The sequence below is a fragment of the Heterobasidion irregulare genome (genome assembly GCF_000320585.1).
Source record: "Heterobasidion irregulare TC 32-1 unplaced genomic scaffold scaffold_02, whole genome shotgun sequence".
NCBI classification, from domain to species: Eukaryota; Fungi; Basidiomycota; class Agaricomycetes; order Russulales; family Bondarzewiaceae; genus Heterobasidion; species Heterobasidion irregulare.
The window spans coordinates 984,604-1,002,926 of record NW_009258198.1 but is presented as its reverse complement, the minus strand read 5'-3'; the positions used below and the strand labels follow the sequence as shown (position 1 = coordinate 1,002,926).

Sequence of the window (18,323 nt, the reverse complement as noted above, 5' to 3'; positions counted from 1 at the left end):
TCTGTTGCGATATTGTTTACGGTTTGGCCCCATCGGCTGTGAATTCTACTCGTTGTAAGTTTTTCCAAGGTAACCTCGACCTTTCACAAGCTGGCTCTAGAACTTTGGAAGAGCCATAGATCAGAAGCTAGGTGTGTTGCCGCTCCGCCTCTGGAGGGTATTATGACGTTATCTTATCTTATCAGATAGAATCGATTAACTTCCAGGGCCGACAAAATTATCTATCCTAGCGACTTTGATCGGGTTAGTGAACTCCCCAGATCTTTTACCCCGCAGGGAGGCCAATCGAGGGATATAAGATGCTCAGTTCCCTGCCTTTTCCCTTCATCTCCCCCTCTTCAATTTTCCCTAATGTCGACTACATCTACCATCACTGAGGCTGCGCCTCGCCAGCCCGACATCGACTATCATCCTGATCATGTGAAGTACCTTGCTCGAACTGCCCGCCGATTGCAGAGCGACCCATCTCTCCCCAAATCACCTCTCCCTGCTGGTTTCCCCACACAAGTTGAAGGCCCGATCGTGTGGGAGGGCGCTGATTGGAAGGAGGAGAAGCAGTGGGTCTACGAACTCAGTCAGGTAGAGTTGAAGGAAATTGACGATGCCATCAAGCACTTTCAAGGTATAGATCTCTCTTTGTATCGTATCCCTCGATTTGTTGACATCCATTGACAGGTTTTGGTAAGCCTCTTGGCTACCTGAGCCAGGGTACCTTCCCTCTTCCGACCCTCTCTACCTTGCTTCACAACTTTTCCAAGGAGCTCTACTTTGGCCGCGGTTTCTTCGTCTTGCGCACTCTACCCGTCGACAAGTACAGTCGCGAAGAGATCGCCATAATGTACGCTGGCATCGCATCACACGTCGGATCTGCACGTGGGAAGCAAGACGGTTTGGGCTCTGTGCTTGCGCACATCAAAGATCTCACGCTCACGCATGGGAATGGGGCGGCCGGGAAAGACGGGAAGCCGTTCGGAAATGCAGCATACACCACAGACGCGCAAGTCTTCCATACTGACGTGGGCGATTTGATTGCCCTGCTAGCACTGCAGACCGCCAAGGAAGGTGGAACGAGTCGAATCGCGAGCGGCGCGCGGGTGTATAACGAGCTCGCCAAGACTCGCCCAGATCTGCTCCAGGTGCTCTCGGATCCGTGGCCGCTGGACAGGTACGTTTGTCCATATTATTCAATGGGTCGTTCGATCTCACGAGGAACGTGCATTTCCATGTATGCAGCTTCGGCGGCGACCCTGCTTACACGACTCGTCCTCTGCTCTACTACTCTGAGCCCCACGTTATCATCCAGTACTCTCGCCGACACTTTACCGGGTACGGCATACAGAAACGCAGCCCGAATATTCCGGTCATCAGCGAGGCCCAGGCTGAAGCCCTCGACGCCGTGCACTACCTCGCCGAGAAGTTCTCTCTTGGGCTCAATTTCCAGAAGGGCGATATTCAATTCATCAACAGTTTGGGTCTGCTGCACGCGCGGGACGCGTTTGTCGACGATCCTGAGCACACGTGGGTTTTTTTCTTCCGATTGGCGCCAACCTCACTGACGTCTTATGGACTTTGGGAAAGCCGGCACCTCATTCGCCTGTGGCTCCGCAACGACGAACTGGCGTGGAAGACGCCGGGACCTCTGGAGCCCATCTGGAAGAGGCTATATTCGGTTGGCTCCGACCAGCAGCGGTTCCCTCTAGAACCTGAGATCAGGACGAAGGCTGGTGGCGTTGCGAAGTAGACTTGGGTCACTACGCGTTCTTGATTTACTTATGATCGAGCATATCAGGCGTAGACAATGTCGAGGATATCTTTTTTGTGCGCTTTTCTGGCGCCTTCTTGTGAGTATAGCACGTGAGACGACGTCAGCCACAAATCGGCTCGCTGCTCGCTGTAAGTTTAGACCGGACCGGGACGCGATATAAGCAGACGGGGTCAAGAGGGTCAACGATTACCGGAGTACCATCTCACACCCAGAACCACCTCCTACCACCTCCCACCATGCCAACTCTTGCCCTCACAACCAACGTGAAGGTACAGTGCTTTTTCTCCCGAATGTGCAAAATATTTCGCACTGTTTTCCGGCTTGACTGATGAGATCTCTCTGATCTCTGATCGCATTAGCTTGCCGATCCGAAGGCATTTGCCCTTGAATTCTCCAAGGTCCGTCCACACTTTCATTGTCACGATCAGGATTTATCGAAGATCTCGTCATTCTGGCAGGCTGGAGCACAGATTCTGGGCAAACCAGAGGCCTACATCTCGGTCCTGTATCACTACGAGGAGATCCTCACCTTTAACGGCACTTTTGATCCCGCACTTTCTCTCGAAATCGTGAGTGAAACCTGTCGATAGAAATAATATGGTCGTCCATAGCGGGAGATCTTATAGACGTCCTTGGATAATATCTCGCCCGAAGCGAACGAGGTATACAGCAAGGCTTTGTTCGAGTTTTTCGAGAAGCACCTTGGAGTGTCGAGCGCCAGGGGCTACATGTGCGCTTCGCTTTTAATCTATAATGTGCGCAGCTTGCCCTGATATGCTGTGAATACACTTTAGAAACTTCAACGATCCTGGAAGGGCGTTCTTGGGGTTAGTGTCTCCATCTCTGCATCCGCGCGTTGTCTGATGCATGCTGACGTCGATTCGGCTGAAGGTACAAAGGCACGACGTTCGAGCAGATCTTCAAAAACCTTTGAGAAAGTCCTCGATATCAGTTCTGTGTCTCCGTGGAAAGAAGCAGGAAATTATAACAATTGCATTGTAGTGCCAAAATTGTACGGATGTTATCTATGGACCCTTCAAGTACTATGAAGTGTATGCGCGGATTCATGCAATGAAATATGGCGCTGTTGTACGAGACTGACAACTCGGTTTGAGGACTTGGTATGCTTTTTGCCCTACTGATATTATGTAGCTTCTAGGATCTTAGGCAAGACTGACCCCGACGTGGATGCACAAACACTCGACGTCCAGTTGTTCGAATCTTGTTCGTGGATGCGATGTACTTGATAATTAGCTAACCATTTGCACCTCTATGATATATCTGGGTCGATTGGTTTACGATCAAGGGATGTGTTATGGAGTGACTTGGTAGTATATGAAGGCAGAATAGTCGTAGAGATGCCGATCGGCAGACGTGGACTCTCGGCACGACACAGCCTTCAGTGCCGCACGCCACGAATCTCCATTGAAAAGACGCAAACAGGTATCTCTCAGCTTTCTTCCTTACTCTCACTCTCCTCCTGTTGATATCTCTATACACATCATCGACGCCGCTCTCCTTAAACCAGCTGTGTTGTAGCTGACTTGCGACTGCTCGCGATGCCGTTAGCGTCGTCGGGAACCTGGCAGTCTTTAGGACGCCAGGCTTACCACCTATTCAATCAAGCACCAAACATATCTGCACACCGAACCATCCATATTCCTTCTGCGCTTCCTAGGGGCGCAACACACTCCCAGTCATCCCATGCGCAAAGGCTTCTGCAGCGAACTCGAAACCTCGTTCAGGGGTTCGTCGGGCATCTCACCACACCTGGGACTCTCGGCAACCACGCTGCTGCAGGCCGTGCATATCACGGAGCTGCGCACGGTACCAGGGGACCGACGATTCAACAAGGTCTTTCATTCACTACCCGTTACACCCTCGCCCAACCTCTCGGCGCGCCGAAGCTGCCTCGCGCACCCACCGTGCCCCGCAGCGTGACGCAGGTCGGTCTGGGTACCGCACGTAACTTCTCATCCGGACGTCCCATCTTCCAGCATCTTGCGGAGAATGTCTCCGTTACGGGTCGGGCATTTTCGCAGCTTGACTTTGACCTCAGGATGAACAAAGAACGACAGGCGTACCTTGGTAAGAAGGTAGCTCGTGAGGCCAAGAAAGAGAATCAGAAGGTTCGGGCAGAGGGGATCCAATTCCACCCTGCTGCTACTGCTGCTGATCTTGATGCTTCAACCTCGCCCTCGACAGCGGAGCGCGAGATCGATCATTACTTCCCTGCTACCCCTCTTCCCCGTGTCACTGCAACTCTTCTCATCCCCCTCGCCCCCACCCCTACGTCGCGTCTCCCTCTCCCCGCCAATCCAGCCTCCTCCTCGTTGCACCCACTCCTTCCTGTTTCTGCTCTTTCTTCGATCCACCAGGACCATAGGCTGCACTCACTCCGCATCTCCACCATTTTCGCACGCCTTGATGTCGCAGATGTCTGGGCTTCTGGCGCAGTCTGTGATGTCTTTGGAGATACACGAGGCGAGGCGAGTGTCCTGCGTATCACATTCGCAGGGTGGGACGCAAACAGGGTCCGCGGTGTGATCGGCGAGAGTGGGCAAGGCTGGTGCGTGCTCGAGGAGGAGCGTGAGGATGATCCGACTGCGAGCGAGATCGAGAGCGAGATTGAAGACGTGTTGTCACAGATCACACTTAGCAGAAGTCGCGCGAGCACCGCCAACGTCGCAGAAAGCCGCATCTTTGAAGACCCCGAGGTCTCGCGGTCCTTCGTGCTGCCCTCGCTTGACTTTTCTTCCTCCATACATACTACAGAGCCCATCTCGCCGTTGTCGGTCGCAAGCACACCAGGTTCAGAACCTCCATGGATCGACGGGGATATGTTCTCTGAGTTCGGGTCGATCAGCGATGGCTCGGGCAGCTGGATTGAGCCTCCATCCGTCAGCATCGCACGCACATCTTCCGACGCTTCGTCGAGTTGGATCGGATTCAGCTCGGCGTTCCATGACAGGATCGAAGGCCCGAGAGAGGTGTTTTGATAGGTTATGATTATTCTCTTGTTAATGTTGATTCCTGTACCGCGTGACTGTCTTTTCTTCCAGATGGCTCGTATACACTCTTTATTTCCGTGTTGTTTTGTGTTCTATAAACGATGTATAACACTCTCAAATGATCCTGCATTCTTAGCTTTACCAGCTACCTGGATGAGCTACAGTTCAGATTTTACCGCGGGCCTGGTTGCACAAAGAAAGACATCCAGAGGTTGATAGAAACCAAAATTCTCAGCTTCGTCCACCGAGGACTATTCCCTAAAAGAAGAAAATACCGAGAAAAAACACATGCAACTCGGCGCGACAGCACGAAACCAACCGTCCGACGAGCACCAATTTGGAGCCCAAAGTGATCAAGTTTCACAGACTGTATCTTTCCCCAAATATTCCTTCTTCCATGGCCTTGATTTCTATTGATGGATGAGCAACGTCCGCATTCGAGAGGCGCGCTCAGATACTCACGAAGTGCCAAGTGCTTCGAGTAGAACCTGCACAGGGCTAGATTTCCTGGAACCCACAAAGGTTGAGATGCGATCTCTGATAGTGGCAAGCTATCGAGGAGTACCCACCCATCATGCAATACAGATTGGGCACACCAGAATCCCGCCACGTTCCATTGATCTCGCCTTCCTTGTTTAGTCCCCAGATCGGCTTCAGCTTGTCTCCAAGTTCGTCTCCGATGACAGCGCGGATAGAGGCCCTGACGTCCCCATACCTTGTCAGATGAAGAGCCCGTAAGTAATTGAGATTGTCAAGTAGAAAGTGAAGACAGCCCATCCATACCCTGTGGCAAATATGACCACGTCGGCGTCCAGCTTGCTCCCGTTTTCGAACAGGAGCCCGGACTTTGTGAAGCGGGAAATTTGACTGTCGTTCTTGAGCTTGATCTTCCCGTCAATGATCGCCTGACTCGCGCCTACGTCTAATATCTTCGAAGTTGACGGCGTTCAACATTCAGTAATGACGAACGTCTTACCAAAGTAATATCCGCCTGCCCTTTCCCAGGCGAGTAATGGAAAGCCTGACCCATCAATGCCATAATTCAAACGGAAGCCAACACGCTCTAGCCCTTCGAGCACGTCCCTGTCCGACGTAAAGACTAATTAGTTACCATGTGTGTATATACATCCCATACTCACCTATCCTTGTCCGCTATGAGCTTCACCACTCGCTTGTTCATCGTTTTTGAGAAATAGATGGGAAACGAAGCGTTGATGAGGTCTGCTCTCTCAACAGGCGGACCGTGTTCAGAGTAATTGCCTATGGACCATCGTTAATTGTGACATGAGGAAAAAAGTAGAGCAGACGTACTTTCGATCTGGATCGGTACGCCATGTTTCGTAGACATGATGTACGTCGAGCTGCGTTGGAAGAGGGTGACATCTACTTGCATTGAGTACGAGGATTTGTTCTCCACATCGTAGACTCACCGACACCTTTATCACTCAAGTCCTTGGAAATGTCATGGCCTAGGAAGCCTGTTGGCAAACATATTGAAAAGCGACAGCTGACCTACGTACCAGACGTGCACGCCCCGACAACTACGACTTTCCGTCCTTGATATTGTTTGGCTGTCTTGAATTGTCCTGAGTGCATGACCTGGCCTTGGAATTCGTCCTATGCTCAGTTAGTAGGCGCAAAGACATCACACTTGGGGTGGCTCACTATTCCGGGGACCTGAGGCATGCTCATGACCCCACCCCCAATACCAACAGCGAAAACAAGATGATTGACCACGAAGGTCCGTTCTGAAGCATCATCGCGCTTGATTGTGATAGTCCATTTATGTGTCAAAGTGTCTTGCTTTGCGCTGGTCACATTGGCAGATGTCCAGACGTCTAACTCTAAGCTGTGAGCATAATTCACAAGCCAGTCTGCAAGCTTGAAAGGAAAAATCAGGCAAGGAAAATCACTTGTCACACAATCCCTACCTTGGGAGCAGGACAGTATACTGGCCACGTAGGTGGGAACCTGGAGTCAAGTTGGTATATTTCTGAGGCGTGCGCTGAGGTGACATCACCTACGGAATATATGGCATGTGATCGTACCCTAGATAATTGATGTGTAAGTCTCGACTAGCAATCACAATGGACGGTAGTATGACACTTGCAGACAGGATCATGGAGACAAAGTGCTTCGTATCTCTTCCTCCATTGATACCCGACCTGCGATTCTTTCTCCACCACAAGCGTTTTGATACCCTGATATTTGAGCCTCGCCGCGATCTCCAGACCGCTCTGACCGCCGCCAATAACGACGACCTTCGGATCTTCATCGAGACATTCGATCTCTCTTTTTCTCTTCTCCTGCCATTTACCATGGTTCGGCTCCTGCTCACGCAGCATGCCTATTTGCTCAGGGAAGGCTCGCAGGCTCTCCAAGTTGGTCAGGATAGCGTGCGCGAGCCAAGGTCCTTGAGAAGAAGGCACAAGCCTGACGATCCCCGAGGCGTGTCCAGTGGGTGTATCAAACGTGAAGAAGGCCTGGATCCATGCAATGTCGTTATAAGGGCGCTGAAGCTCAATAGAAGATGCGTCTAATTTGAGAGACGAGATCTGCGCCGATGCGAGGCGATCCTCCAAAAACTTGCGAATATGAGTAATGGTATAAAACGTGCGCATGTCCCATGTGAGAGCAAGTATATCGCGCCAGAATGCGTCCTCGAGCATCAGGTGGAGCACACCAGTCACGTTTCCTGCCTGAGCGTGCTGTTCGAATGAGCCAAACCATTGTTGCGCTATTTGTTCCGCGTTGACATCGTCAGAAATGGTAGCGTTAAGTCTGTCCAATGTTGGAAGTGCTACTTGAGTGATGTCGAAATCCATGATAGCGATGGGATTGGCTGACTTCGGAGTTAAATTCTGCGTATCTGGGGAGGACGCCCCTTATATACCTCGGATATGGTCCCGTGGCCGCCATGGAAGGAAGCTGAAATCTATTCGCCAGCGAGGAACTGTCTTCTGAGTGGTCACAGGTTAGTGCTGGAGATTGTCTGACGTTCGTGTGAACACAGCCACTGAAAAGTACTTCACCACGGCCTCTCGCGGGGTTCTTAGTGTGAAGGGCTGACTCGAGGCAAGGGACTGAGTCGACCGCTGAGAATAATCAGATCCCTGCCTTCTGCCGGTGTCGAAACTCGTCCAGAATTAGGGCGTTGCTGCCGTTTTCAAAACACGGTCCACGGCTCCAAGCTGGTTCGGAGTCATACGTTAGTATTCCTATTACCCCAGTACTACTTACCATGGTCCTTCCTTGACTTTGTTGACATTGACATCGTCTTGGCACGGAACAAGACGGAGGATGCCGGCCCATGTCATGTCCGGTGATATACCTTCCCGACATGCAGACATCTTGAATGTGGGACAATAGTTCAATATAGACCGAATTGTTGAGTCAATTTACTTCGGTGCACGGACCATCGTCGCTTACTTTGAACCGCGCCTTATTATCCTATGACCTCTCTTCGGGGCCGATTGATAGTCGGGAAAAAAACCAGTCCTGAATGCAGCTGTCGACGCGGCGCAGACGTGCTGTCAGGCAATTACTGCCTTTCACCCAGTGGTGACTGTTGAGATCAGTTCAAGACCCAACATAAGCTGTCGGCGATTTGGAGCCTGATATATCAAGTGCAAGATATTGTCATGTTATCAATTTCTGGAACGCATGGGGATTTCTGTGGTACATATTATTTTGTTCTGCGTCATATCTCAAATCCTAGTCGTACCTTCAAATCCAATGTGAGGAACCCTGTGAAAGTGCTAGACAGTAACAAAACACCACTCACTCACAGAGCTAGTCGTATCCTCCCCTTAGTTACCATTTCCCGTCATCGTCGCTGGGCGCCCATGTAGCCATGTAAATCTCCCGTTCTTTCTCCATGAGAAACGACAGCATATGCTTGTGTAACGTTGCGCAAAAATCGACGACGTGGGGGAACTCAGAGTTGGCCTCGTAAAATTTCATGGAGCTCATGATCTTGTAGAAGCCCACCTCCCGAAGGACAGTTTCAGGAAGCGTTGGTAGGTTGTCGGGTCGCAAACCCGTCTCTTTCGCTTCGTCCAACATAAACATGGCCGAGATCAGATCCTTAACCGAGGTTAGCGTATCTGCATAATCGGTGCATATGGAGTCAATGTCTTCCTGATTGGTTGTAATACAGTCATACATGTCAGATCACAATTGATCGATATCCGATCGGAGGACTGACCTGCCCAAGAAGCGCTGATTTGAAGTGAATAACAATCCGCCCATACATGTGTCTGCCCGCCTGGATAATCCACACTATCGAACCACTGTGAGTGGAGAATAGAGTGGTGCTGGCAGAGAAATGACGCACATCTTCGTGCTGTAATGTCCGTTATGATGAGTTTAGAAACGACAGGAAGAAATATCGTCCTGTAGATCGGTGAGGGCAGTACTGAGAAAGTGCCCAGATAGTACGTCGAGTCCAGCAGCTTTGAAAGTATCGAGCGCAACGAGTGGCCCTTTTCCCATTCAAGAAGCCGCTTGCAGATGATGCGAGAAGTGTAGGAGGCAGACAGCAGTGCGATGGGGCCTTTTGGTAGTTCTCCTTCCATGAAGCTCTCCAGCATCGAAATGAGCGGAAACGTGAAAGCCACTATGGTATATTGACGTATACTGGATATCGAAGGCTTAAGTATTGACATGTCACTGTGGCCATGCAACGTTGAGATTATTCGTGTCACACATTGGAAAGATGTCACTCACATTCTATCCTCCGAGTCGGTAAGGCTTCCACCGAACACATACCGCAGGATGCGCAGTGTGCAAGCTCGAAATGTATGCGATGTTTGCAGAAGGCTAAAGACGGCGCTCCAGCTCTCGCTAGGCTGGGGAACGAGGATGAGATCTCTAAAGTAATCACCAAGGACAAAGATTATAATTTCGTCGAGGAGTTCAACCGGCAGCTGAGGCTGAGAAGATAGGATGGACTTCACAGAATCCACGCTGCGGGACGCGGCAGGCAAAAGCCTTGGTTGTGGAGACTGAACGCATCGCAAAGTATCGAGATCGAGATTGTGATTCTTCGAAACTGTTTTCGAGAATGAACAACCCATAGAGAAGATTTAGACGGGTTTCAAAGTGATTAAGAAGTCTCAAAATGCTGGATGACAAGCCTGCGAACGCCGATTACGAAGGAAATGCCGCAGAGAACAAGGTGGATCCGACGGGCAAAGGTATAAGCTTGACGTTTGTCTTTGATTTATGACGGATTTGAACAGAACTAAGACACAAGCTCAAGTCAATGTGTCGGAAGGCTACTAAATTAGTTGGCATCGTACAGTCAGTGCCGAATGGGAGCCTGTTTCAAGTCGACACGTACCACCTGATAGTGCCTTCAGCAACCAGAGTTGGATCAGACGATGCCAAGGTATGAGAGCTGTGCATCAGCTGTGCAGAGCCTTCATCGATGGGCGAAAGGAACGAGGAATAGCCGACACCTGTGGGCACTGGCTGACAAGCACAAACATTGGTCACGGTGTTGTGGGGAAACGGGCTGGAAACGGGTGTTCGCGGACTAGCGGTGTTTTAAATCAAATCATCGTCAGTGATTTACTCCACGCACGTCGCACACACTACGAAGCTAAGCCTGCTGCATGCGTCAGAATAGTTCAGGATGCGAATACTGAGCCGATCGTATTCAACAACCTCAGAGATATTGAGGATGACTTACTCATTAGAGATTTTTGGTCCCAATCCCCTTCTGCATCTTGTCGTCGACAGGCCTTTTGAACGGCTTCTCAAGGGTCTCCCAACGAGACAAACATGCCGGCTCAAGATTGACAGTCTATCAAACGAGTTGGGCTAGTACAGGGCCCAATGTTCGCCCTATGAGTGCGCCAGACATCCCAAGATGATCAGTCGCTGCGAGTCGATTATCCTACGTCATGACTCCACCTCCTATTCTGCAGGTATATAAACTCAGGCATCCCTCAGTGCGTATCATTATTCACTCACCAACAACCACCCCACGAAATCAATCAGAATCTTCACTCGCATACGTTCGCTCTGTCATGGATTTCATCAAAAAGAACCTCAGTCACGGCGGCTCTTCTCAGCTGCAAGCTGGCCAAGGTCGTCCGACGGACAGTGGCGGTCTCGGAGGCAACGTGAACAATGCGCTCGGTGGTGGTCAGGCGGGAGAGAAGAATGAAGGTATAGCAACCTTTTTCTCATGTTCGGAATATGCTGTACTCATGCGGCTGTTTCCCTGATCTCAGATTACCTTGACAAAGGAACGCTTTTCAAATCACGGACATCGGACTTGTCCTGATTCAATGTACTCATAGGTGTGGACTACGCGCAGCAGCATGTCCTCGGACAAGGACCTCAGAACAATGAGTCTGCAGTTGAGCAGGTCAGTGCTTAAATATTTTCGAGGAATGTCGCTAAACGTGCTTGCTCTTCATAGGCCAAAGACGAGCAGATTTCCGACGCCATTCGTCGCGGGTATAAAGGTATCAGCGGCAAGGACTTCCCTATCAAGGACAAATAATCATCAGACCCACTCTTTGTAGACGCTGTATGATTATGATGTGTTCTGTGTATCGCGTGTAAAACATGTATTTCAAAAATGTAAATAGCAACCGAATGCATACGTGGAAAGTTGTTCGTTCACGATTAGCACTTATTCCTCGAACAATATCGAATTGGAACTCAATCAATGTGTCAACACCTAGCTAACTAGCATCCTCAATAGACTCCTCAACGCCTGAGATCCAGTGGACACAGCGAGCATTCGCTATCTGGTCAAGGACCTGAAGACCAACAAATGACATTCAATGTGCCGTACTATGGACAGTACAACAAAGAACGATCCGTGAGGAAGGGGTGTGCGCAGCGATGGCAATGGTGTTGAGATTGATACACCACTATCCTCAACGCGCAACGATGACCTGGAGTAATTGGTTTGCGATTCGCTGCGGCCTCACAAGATCAAATTCTGGAAACAAAGGAGGGTCAGAGAAATACACCAAAAACATAAACATCAACACACTTTGAGATCGGTACGATATCAGCAATGGGAAGAGTGAGGTCTACAGCAATTAGGCCTCTGACTGCCGCTCTGGGAGATTAGCGACGGTTCAGTGACAGGATGAAAGTCGATAGACAACACGAATCCATTAAGGGAAGGTCATACAATCGTCTGTGCAGTTGCTCAGAGGTCTTGAGATGAGATAGCCTGGCAAGAGGCCGTCTTTGATTGCGAACACGCCATCGTAGACAGTGTCAGATAGAAGGACGAGTTTATTGAACTCGCCCAGCGAGCAGTCGCACAATGCGACAAGCTGAGAGATCGGAAGTCACGAGAAAGCTTTAGCAGGGGCTATGTCGGCAATCGCCGTGGGGCTCCCCGACGCGCTCCGAGTCTAACATACTCTGACCGCTCAGGTGGAGGACAAGGTTGTATCGCACGTCAAGGCAGGACTCCGAGAGTGAGACGTGCGACGGGTTCACCCTGTTGCCCAAAAACTCCTGCGGAAGGGTAGAGTCGCCTCGGCTGAGTACCGAGCCGAGGCCTCAGACGGAAGACAATGTCGACCGCGGGCAAAGGCGAGGGAGCAGACGAAAGAACTGAGGCGCGGTCCCACAAAGGACATGAGGAGTGTACATGGGGTCCCAGAGGGTGCCTATATATAGACGAGGGCCAAACAAGAGCCCAATGTATAGGTGCAACTTTTTGGACGATCTAGTACGGGAGGAAATGGATCTTTGTCGATGGCCGTATGAGTGCCATAAGAACGCTTCTACTCGCGGCACTGATAGGAGCATGAGTCTTTTGTGCCATTAGTTCGAATCTATATTCAGATCGGACATTATACTAGGTGTTCCTTGGACGCCTCAGCTAGTATTCGGAATGCCAAAGTAGTATCGAGTAGTATGGATAATTAAGAGGTACTCAAGCACATCTGACCTTGATATGGTCTCATCCCTAGGCCAATATGTCCTAGATGTCGGACAGGTCTTACCACCTGCAGAGAATTCCAATGGACTGCCTCGAAGCACCAGGTGGAACGCAGTCGTTCACCAACGCAGTTCGGCAGCAATGTTATCTTCTGGTATGATAGGGGTGTCATCCACGTAGGTAGCGCGCGTATCGATGGTAAGAGCGTTGATGCCTACTGAGACGTGTGCTTCGATCAGCTTCCGGGGAATTCAGGGCCAGCGTGACGAGACAGCTTCTTCAAGCATCCTTCAACTGCACGTTTGAGGGGCAGCATAGTGTGTGATGGTGAATTCTAGCCGTCGTGCACGAATATCATGCATTCAGCAACTATGGAACCGCGAGGCCAAGTGATGTATCCTGTACAAAGGATGAAAAAAGGATAATAGGCGAAGAGTCTTGATCGAGATCCCGCCTCGTGGAATTCATCTGCAACGTTCTAAAAGCAAAACTCGCGCAAGATAATCTGAAGAAGTGAGGCACGCTGCGCCTACGCTCGATTAGATCGTCGGAAATGAACGTGCGATGTAGGACATAGAAGCTTCTTCACCGACTGACATTGAAGTCGATCGGGTCCTCCTTCTCGAAGACATGAGCGACCCGAGGTCTATCTCGCGTGAGTAAGCCTGTCCCTCTAGAGCATTGTTTGCTCGCGTGACTTGCTCGAACTCGTGGCATAGGCGGTTTTATGACGTAGCGCGGGCATTAGAGAGGAGAGGGCACTCTGGGGCACCGGTGCCTGCATGTTTCAAGCAAGAATGGCCTAGGAGCGTTGATGACCAAGGATGTCGAGACCACAGACACAGGTTGTCAGTCAGCGGAGCTACGTTGACTAGATATGACAATGCAGGGTCCGGTATAGCTAGGGCAGTCAAATACGGAAGGCTTGGCATAGTAAGAGCCGTCCGAACAGAGGAGTGGACGATGTGGGAGGGCAAAGCTAAGGCTGACATAGGGGTCGCACTAAGTCTCGAAGCTACAGGAAGTTCACAGAATGGCAACCACACTCGATCGCAAACGCCTGTCAGATGGCTGCCGCATTGTGTCAAGCAGTCGGTAAAGAAATTGGGAAGCTGATCGATAACGGCAATGCGGAAGAGAAGATCCTTTGCAGAGGAGAACATATCCTGAGAAAGTTGGAAGAACATACCCGCTGACTTGCGCCCGAAAGCTGCCTCTTGTGTAATTCAGTAAATGGTAGAAACGGCGTCTTATACGGGTGGTCGCCCGATGCGGTACTTCCAAACGGACCCACCGCTCGAGCACAGTAAACTCCGAACGCCACCAACGCCTTCCGAACAGATTAGTGGTTAATGTATCGAAGAACCTTGAAAATGAACATGAGGATAAATCACGGTTCCGCGGCGCGCTTCAAGCTCTACGTCTTTGATTTCGGAAGCCCTATGTTCGGGTTCCACATTTAGAAAACGATATCACCGGAGGTGCGGTCGGAGAGCATGCGGGCACCCTCGAGAAGGACCCCGGCGATGCTGGATAGAAAAAAACATGTCAAGTGACTGTCCAAGTCCGGTGAAGCCTCACATTCGACCGGCGTCTCGTGATCACGGTATCGAGGCCAAGAGAGAAGGAGCTGTACTGGTGATTAGATATGATGTAATGGTGGTCAAAAGAGGAGTGCGGAGGAGTGGCAAAGCGGGGCAAGCGAGAGCCGACGGCGGGGACACAAGGGGATTCAGTAGGGCATCACTTCGCCAGGCTATAGGCTATCGCGATCGCGTACAAGCAGCCCACAATGCATGAGAGATTTCAGTCCACTGCAGCAAAAGGGTAAACTTGAGCGAGCTCATGGCCCTTGATTCGATAGGACGGCTGGTAGGTTTCCTATCAACTAGAAAGGCACCTCTACCGGGAAGACAGGACAAACCTGGTGGTTCTGATCATCTGGTCAAATTTGCTTCTTGCTCTTTTCAGTCTCTCACACTTGAGCGTGGAGAACCCGGCCACTTACGAAAAAAAAGTCCCTGCGCACAGTGCACGGCGCTCCAGCACCCTGACGGAGCAAAATTGGGGCCATATACAGAGACGAGTATAAGCCTTAAACGTACAAGGACAAAAGAAGGCCATCCCCAACTTCATTTGCACACACTCAGGCGCGCGGCTGCCAGTCGTCACGACCGCAAAAGGAACATATTTTTTCCTGGGGACAACCGACGGAGACGTGCTTGGTATTCTTGGCCCTAGGTCTCGGCAGAGGTCACTCACTAAGCAAGAGTGTCAAAAACACGTTACGCACCAAGCGACGTGAGATGACGTTCACTGAATGGTCTGTCGGGAACTCGGGTAAGGGAAGCATCGGGGCCGGGAGGAATAGCGCACTTCCGGTCCTGAAGGTCCTCGAAGCTGGCCTCCACATTCCCTTCAGTGGGCGCGCGCAGATGTTCTGGCAACACACGGATACCTCAGTACTCCACGAGAGAGCACGGATAGAACAGGAACAATCCCCACGTCCGCCGATATTTTTGGGATACGCGAGGCTATCTCGGCGACGCCCATCGCGAAGACCCGGACCGTACCATCCAGCCATTGTATGCACTCGCACGCACGGCGATTGATGATCATCTCGACGCGCTGGCATGGTGCACTTGCCCTTGCACCGGAGGGATCACTGACCGACCGGTCCCGCGAAAATGCATCAAGGACGATGGGATGGCTGCTCGCCGTCTCTCTAAAAAAACAGACGAACAACCAAACAAGCCAGTCTTGAGCGCGCACGGCGATAGGCCCTGAGGCCTGAAGCCTGCGGCACATCGCTCGCCCAAAACAGCCCGTCAGCGCGAGTTCTCATCGGCAATAGAACAAACGACGGAACGTGTGCAGCAGCGTTACTCCAGTGAGAAAAAGCGCAGCGATATGACGGGGCGGCTCGGCTCGGGTGTATGATGCCGCCCTTTCCGTCCCGCCGGCATCCGCGGTTGGGGGGTGAGCGCGGGCTGACCCCATACCTGAAGAAGGCAGCCGGTTCATTTCCGACAGACCCAGTAGACCCGGTGGGCAGCAGAGCATAGCTCGAGACTCCGAGAAGGGCAAACTCGGAACACCGCCGTGCAGTTGCCCGCTCTCGATATAGCACAGCTGCACCGTTATAGCACGACCTCACTCGTGGTGGTGGTGAGGAACTGGCGCTTGCAGATCCAGGCGAAGCCGCTGCTTCCTCGACGCACCGCAGTCTTCCAACGCAGACATGCATGCCCATGATATAACCGTCACAGGTGGTCGATCCCGCCGAGCTAGCACGGATGAGGGCGCCGGCGCCGGCGAGGACGCCATAATCCATCGGTTTGGACCGAACTCGGAGCCTCGATGTTCGAAGCATGTGCAGCGGCCCAAGGCAGAATAGGAGTGCACTTGCGTGCACTAGATGTGGTTCGGAGCGGGACCTGGTGAGAGAGAAGAGCGCGCGCGGAAGAAAGAACCCGAGCGCGAGGGGCCATGCACGTCCGGGGCGTACCGCAGCACATGAAGCACGGCACGTACGCCAGCAAGTCGCTGGCGTCATGCGCCCCACCTGTTCTTCGCACCCGCACGTTTTTCAAGCCTCGAGTTCTCCAAGCATGGATGGCAGATTGTGTCGCGCAACGCCTGCACGCACGCATCGATAGCGCTTCGCACGATGGCGCGTCTCCCACGGGTGCATCTCGGTCCTCCGAAGCCTTCCGCCCCTGGCACGCCAAAGTTCCAAGAGCCCGTGCTGCGACCCGACGTTCGACTCGGGTCCTCCCCGGGCAGAGCGTGTCCACGTCTTCCCGCCTTTGTCTCTGTCTTTACCTTCGCCCGTGACAAATGGGCGCGCGCATATGTCCGGGGCCGCATCAGCATCAAAGCTGCCATCGCCGCGATCGCCTCGGAACCCGGAGTCGGCGATGCCCCTTCAGACCCTGCAATGAACCCTGCAATGATGAGAGAAAAATCCCAGCGCTCAGCGCCCGGCATCCGCTGGCGTGGGCCTCGCCCGCATCTTCGTTGCCGATCCGAGTGCAAAGTTTTCGCGAAGAGGAAGTTGTTTCAGGCCTCTTGCGAGCTCGCCGACGCACGTTCGTATTCTCCCAAAGGCATCGGTGTGAATCTTGCGGCAGCCGCGCAAGCGCAAGGACGCGATGACTGCGTCAGGGCACCGCAACCGCAGCCGCGACCCCGGATAGCCGAGCCCGCGCGCGAACACCAAGCCAGCACTAAGCCTCAAGAGGCACTGAATGAGCAGAAGCACCCAGGTCCCCGCACGGACGAAGAGAGGGAGAAAGACGTTCTCACCCCAACTTTAAACCGAAAAGAGAAGACACACCGTTGGCTCTTCGCGCGGCGCAGGCAGGGACAGAGGCACAGTGCGCGGGCCAAGCCAGCCCCGCTTCGAAGTTCGAAGTTCCCGCGGATCGCCCGCCATTTCTTATCGTGCGCGTGCATCCGTGTGTAACTTGTATGTATGCGCGCGCGCGGTATCGGCCAGTCAGATTGCCAATGCCCCAGGCGTTGCGCCGCCGCGTCTGAGTACGGTTGCGCCGTCAGCTTGATCTGCGCACGGTTTCGAACGCGCATAGGCACACGATCACGTACGCACCTCCTGCGCGAGATTCGCACGTCGGGCATCGTCAGACAGGCTGCCGTCGACGCCATACCATAACCAGCGCCACCTCCTACCCCAAATTGAGCCCCATACGTACTCAGCGCCGACCCATCTGCTCCCGTCTGCAGAGCGCGGAACGCAGATCAGGGAGGATCAAGATCAAGATCAAAATCAAAATCGCCAGGAGGCCAGGGTGCGCGCGAGATGCCAGATAAGCATCCCCAGCGCTGCGAGGTGGAGCACGCGCCAGATGCCATCGGGAGCTGGAAAAGATTCGGAGGATCGCGATGGACCGAGATGCGGCAAACCGCGACGCGTCGCCAGCACGCCACCGAGCGCCGCGCGCGTCTCCCTGCTCGCTCCCACCGGGGGGCAAATGCTCGCGCCGTACGTACGCGAGCCGCACGCGCTTCTTCGAAGCGCCTGCCGTCCGCATCGCGCTTCGCGACGCCGTGCGATGCGCTCCGATAACGACACCACCGTGCCGGCATCATGCGCACGCGGGCGGTCGCGATCGGATTTCGACGAGCTTGACTCGCGTTCGACGTCCCTTGATGTGCGTCTCCGGTGGCGTCTGGCGTTGGCGAGTCGGCGAGCAACCGAGGCTCGAGCGTCGCCTGGAAACTTCGCGGGCGGGGGCTCCGACGGGCGGCTGTAAGCCTGGGCGAGTGCGAGCCGGACGTCGACGGGTCGGTCGGTGCGGCTGAATCGCCTTTCCCCCGCGAGACTGGTGTGTGGCGTCCGCGAGTCTCCGAGCGAGCGTGCGTGCGTGCGAGCATGGCCTGGAAACATCGGGGCTTGCACCGGGCGTCGACGGCGGGGTCGGTACGAATGAGAGTTGCCTGGGACGTTCGTGTAAGTAGTGGCGGCGAGGGCACGCATGTATGTATGCGCGTCCGACCTGCAAACACGATCCCAATCCCAGTCAGCGTTCGCGTGCTCGAGCCAAAGAGAAACAAAGCACTCGCTCACTCGCGTATCCGTATCTTCGAAAGCGAGAGC

The 18,323-nt window shown here is 52.8% G+C and overlaps 9 protein-coding genes across 9 annotated transcripts; 5 read left to right on the top strand and 4 right to left on the bottom strand.

The window, feature by feature from the left end:
• Window positions 1-346: 346 nt before the first annotated feature.
• On the top strand, window positions 347-1,839 carry HETIRDRAFT_457310 (uncharacterized protein). Its single transcript, XM_009543952.1, has 4 exons — window positions 347-622; window positions 676-1,165; window positions 1,234-1,518; window positions 1,579-1,839. Exons 1-4 carry the CDS (start codon window positions 352-354, stop codon window positions 1,739-1,741), a joined length of 1,209 nt encoding a protein of 402 aa, XP_009542247.1. The 5' UTR covers window positions 347-351; the 3' UTR covers window positions 1,742-1,839.
• Window positions 1,840-1,950: 111 nt separating this feature from the next.
• On the top strand, window positions 1,951-2,699 carry HETIRDRAFT_470362 (uncharacterized protein; the record flags this gene model as incomplete). Its single annotated transcript, XM_009543951.1, has 6 exons — window positions 1,951-2,034; window positions 2,125-2,163; window positions 2,224-2,334; window positions 2,392-2,495; window positions 2,560-2,592; window positions 2,657-2,699. The coding sequence occupies exons 1-6, from the start codon at window positions 2,002-2,004 to the stop codon at window positions 2,697-2,699; spliced, it is 363 nt and encodes a 120-aa protein (XP_009542246.1). The 5' UTR covers window positions 1,951-2,001.
• Window positions 2,700-3,201: 502 nt separating this feature from the next.
• On the top strand, window positions 3,202-6,470 carry HETIRDRAFT_407464 (uncharacterized protein). The gene is made up of 10 exons (XM_009543950.1): window positions 3,202-5,186; window positions 5,239-5,283; window positions 5,346-5,491; window positions 5,560-5,698; window positions 5,753-5,859; window positions 5,916-6,036; window positions 6,088-6,159; window positions 6,207-6,245; window positions 6,297-6,393; window positions 6,442-6,470. The coding sequence occupies exon 1, from the start codon at window positions 3,325-3,327 to the stop codon at window positions 4,762-4,764; it is 1,440 nt and encodes a 479-aa protein (XP_009542245.1). The 5' UTR covers window positions 3,202-3,324; the 3' UTR covers window positions 4,765-5,186; window positions 5,239-5,283; window positions 5,346-5,491; window positions 5,560-5,698; window positions 5,753-5,859; window positions 5,916-6,036; window positions 6,088-6,159; window positions 6,207-6,245; window positions 6,297-6,393; window positions 6,442-6,470.
• HETIRDRAFT_379299 (uncharacterized protein) lies at window positions 3,202-7,613 on the bottom strand. The gene is made up of 13 exons (XM_009543949.1): window positions 6,887-7,613; window positions 6,801-6,825; window positions 6,708-6,747; window positions 6,442-6,657; window positions 6,297-6,393; window positions 6,207-6,245; window positions 6,088-6,159; window positions 5,916-6,036; window positions 5,753-5,859; window positions 5,560-5,698; window positions 5,346-5,491; window positions 5,239-5,283; window positions 3,202-5,186 (listed from the first exon to the last, which is right to left on the bottom strand). Exons 1-13 carry the CDS (start codon window positions 7,599-7,601, stop codon window positions 5,137-5,139), a joined length of 1,812 nt encoding a protein of 603 aa, XP_009542244.1. The 5' UTR covers window positions 7,602-7,613; the 3' UTR covers window positions 3,202-5,136.
• A 714-nt stretch (window positions 7,614-8,327) lies between these two features.
• On the bottom strand, window positions 8,328-9,854 carry HETIRDRAFT_115311 (uncharacterized protein; the record flags this gene model as incomplete). The annotated part of the gene is made up of 7 exons (XM_009543948.1): window positions 8,328-8,390; window positions 8,501-8,534; window positions 8,594-8,882; window positions 8,984-9,068; window positions 9,113-9,121; window positions 9,195-9,414; window positions 9,505-9,854. The coding sequence occupies 7 exons, from the start codon at window positions 9,852-9,854 to the stop codon at window positions 8,328-8,330; spliced, it is 1,050 nt and encodes a 349-aa protein (XP_009542243.1).
• Window positions 9,855-10,122: 268 nt separating this feature from the next.
• Window positions 10,123-10,320, bottom strand: HETIRDRAFT_234176 (uncharacterized protein; the record flags this gene model as incomplete). The annotated part of the gene is made up of 1 exon (XM_009543947.1): window positions 10,123-10,320. A coding segment is annotated over one exon (198 nt), but the record flags the coding sequence as incomplete, so codon positions are not given.
• A 491-nt stretch (window positions 10,321-10,811) lies between these two features.
• Window positions 10,812-11,293, top strand: HETIRDRAFT_309646 (uncharacterized protein; the record flags this gene model as incomplete). The annotated part of the gene is made up of 3 exons (XM_009543946.1): window positions 10,812-10,953; window positions 11,088-11,155; window positions 11,210-11,293. The coding sequence occupies 3 exons, from the start codon at window positions 10,812-10,814 to the stop codon at window positions 11,291-11,293; spliced, it is 294 nt and encodes a 97-aa protein (XP_009542241.1).
• Window positions 11,294-12,718: 1,425 nt separating this feature from the next.
• HETIRDRAFT_424692 (uncharacterized protein) lies at window positions 12,719-13,819 on the top strand (the record flags this gene model as incomplete). Its single annotated transcript, XM_009543945.1, has 5 exons — window positions 12,719-12,879; window positions 12,959-13,020; window positions 13,042-13,097; window positions 13,274-13,362; window positions 13,423-13,819. 5 exons carry the CDS (start codon window positions 12,719-12,721, stop codon window positions 13,817-13,819), a joined length of 765 nt encoding a protein of 254 aa, XP_009542240.1.
• Window positions 13,820-14,162: 343 nt separating this feature from the next.
• On the bottom strand, window positions 14,163-18,100 carry HETIRDRAFT_150244 (uncharacterized protein; the record flags this gene model as incomplete). Its single annotated transcript, XM_009543944.1, has 11 exons — window positions 14,163-14,232; window positions 14,712-14,753; window positions 14,850-14,964; window positions 14,997-15,143; window positions 15,307-15,428; window positions 15,706-16,140; window positions 16,269-16,718; window positions 16,795-16,949; window positions 17,041-17,241; window positions 17,316-17,443; window positions 17,713-18,100. 11 exons carry the CDS (start codon window positions 18,098-18,100, stop codon window positions 14,163-14,165), a joined length of 2,253 nt encoding a protein of 750 aa, XP_009542239.1.
• Between the last annotated feature and the right edge of the window lie 223 nt (window positions 18,101-18,323).

Bases quoted from the DNA above. Each gene is read 5' to 3' on its own strand.
- HETIRDRAFT_457310 (XM_009543952.1), top strand. From the start codon at position 352: ATGTCGACTACATCTACCATCACTGAGGCTGCGCCTCGCCAGCCCGAC. The intron at 1,166-1,233 runs GTACGTTTGTCC...CCATGTATGCAG, and splicing joins GATCCGTGGCCGCTGGACAG to CTTCGGCGGCGACCCTGCTT. The intron at 1,519-1,578 runs GTGGGTTTTTTT...ACTTTGGGAAAG, and splicing joins GTCGACGATCCTGAGCACAC to CCGGCACCTCATTCGCCTGT.
- HETIRDRAFT_407464 (XM_009543950.1), top strand. From the start codon at position 3,325: ATGCCGTTAGCGTCGTCGGGAACCTGGCAGTCTTTAGGACGCCAGGCT.
- HETIRDRAFT_379299 (XM_009543949.1), bottom strand. From the start codon at position 7,601: ATGGATTTCGACATCACTCAAGTAGCACTTCCAACATTGGACAGACTT. The intron at 5,699-5,752 runs GTAAGACGTTCG...CGAAGATATTAG, and splicing joins GGCAGGCGGATATTACTTTG to ACGTAGGCGCGAGTCAGGCG. The intron at 5,187-5,238 runs GTGAGTATCTGA...ATCCATCAATAG, and splicing joins CTCGAAGCACTTGGCACTTC to AAATCAAGGCCATGGAAGAA.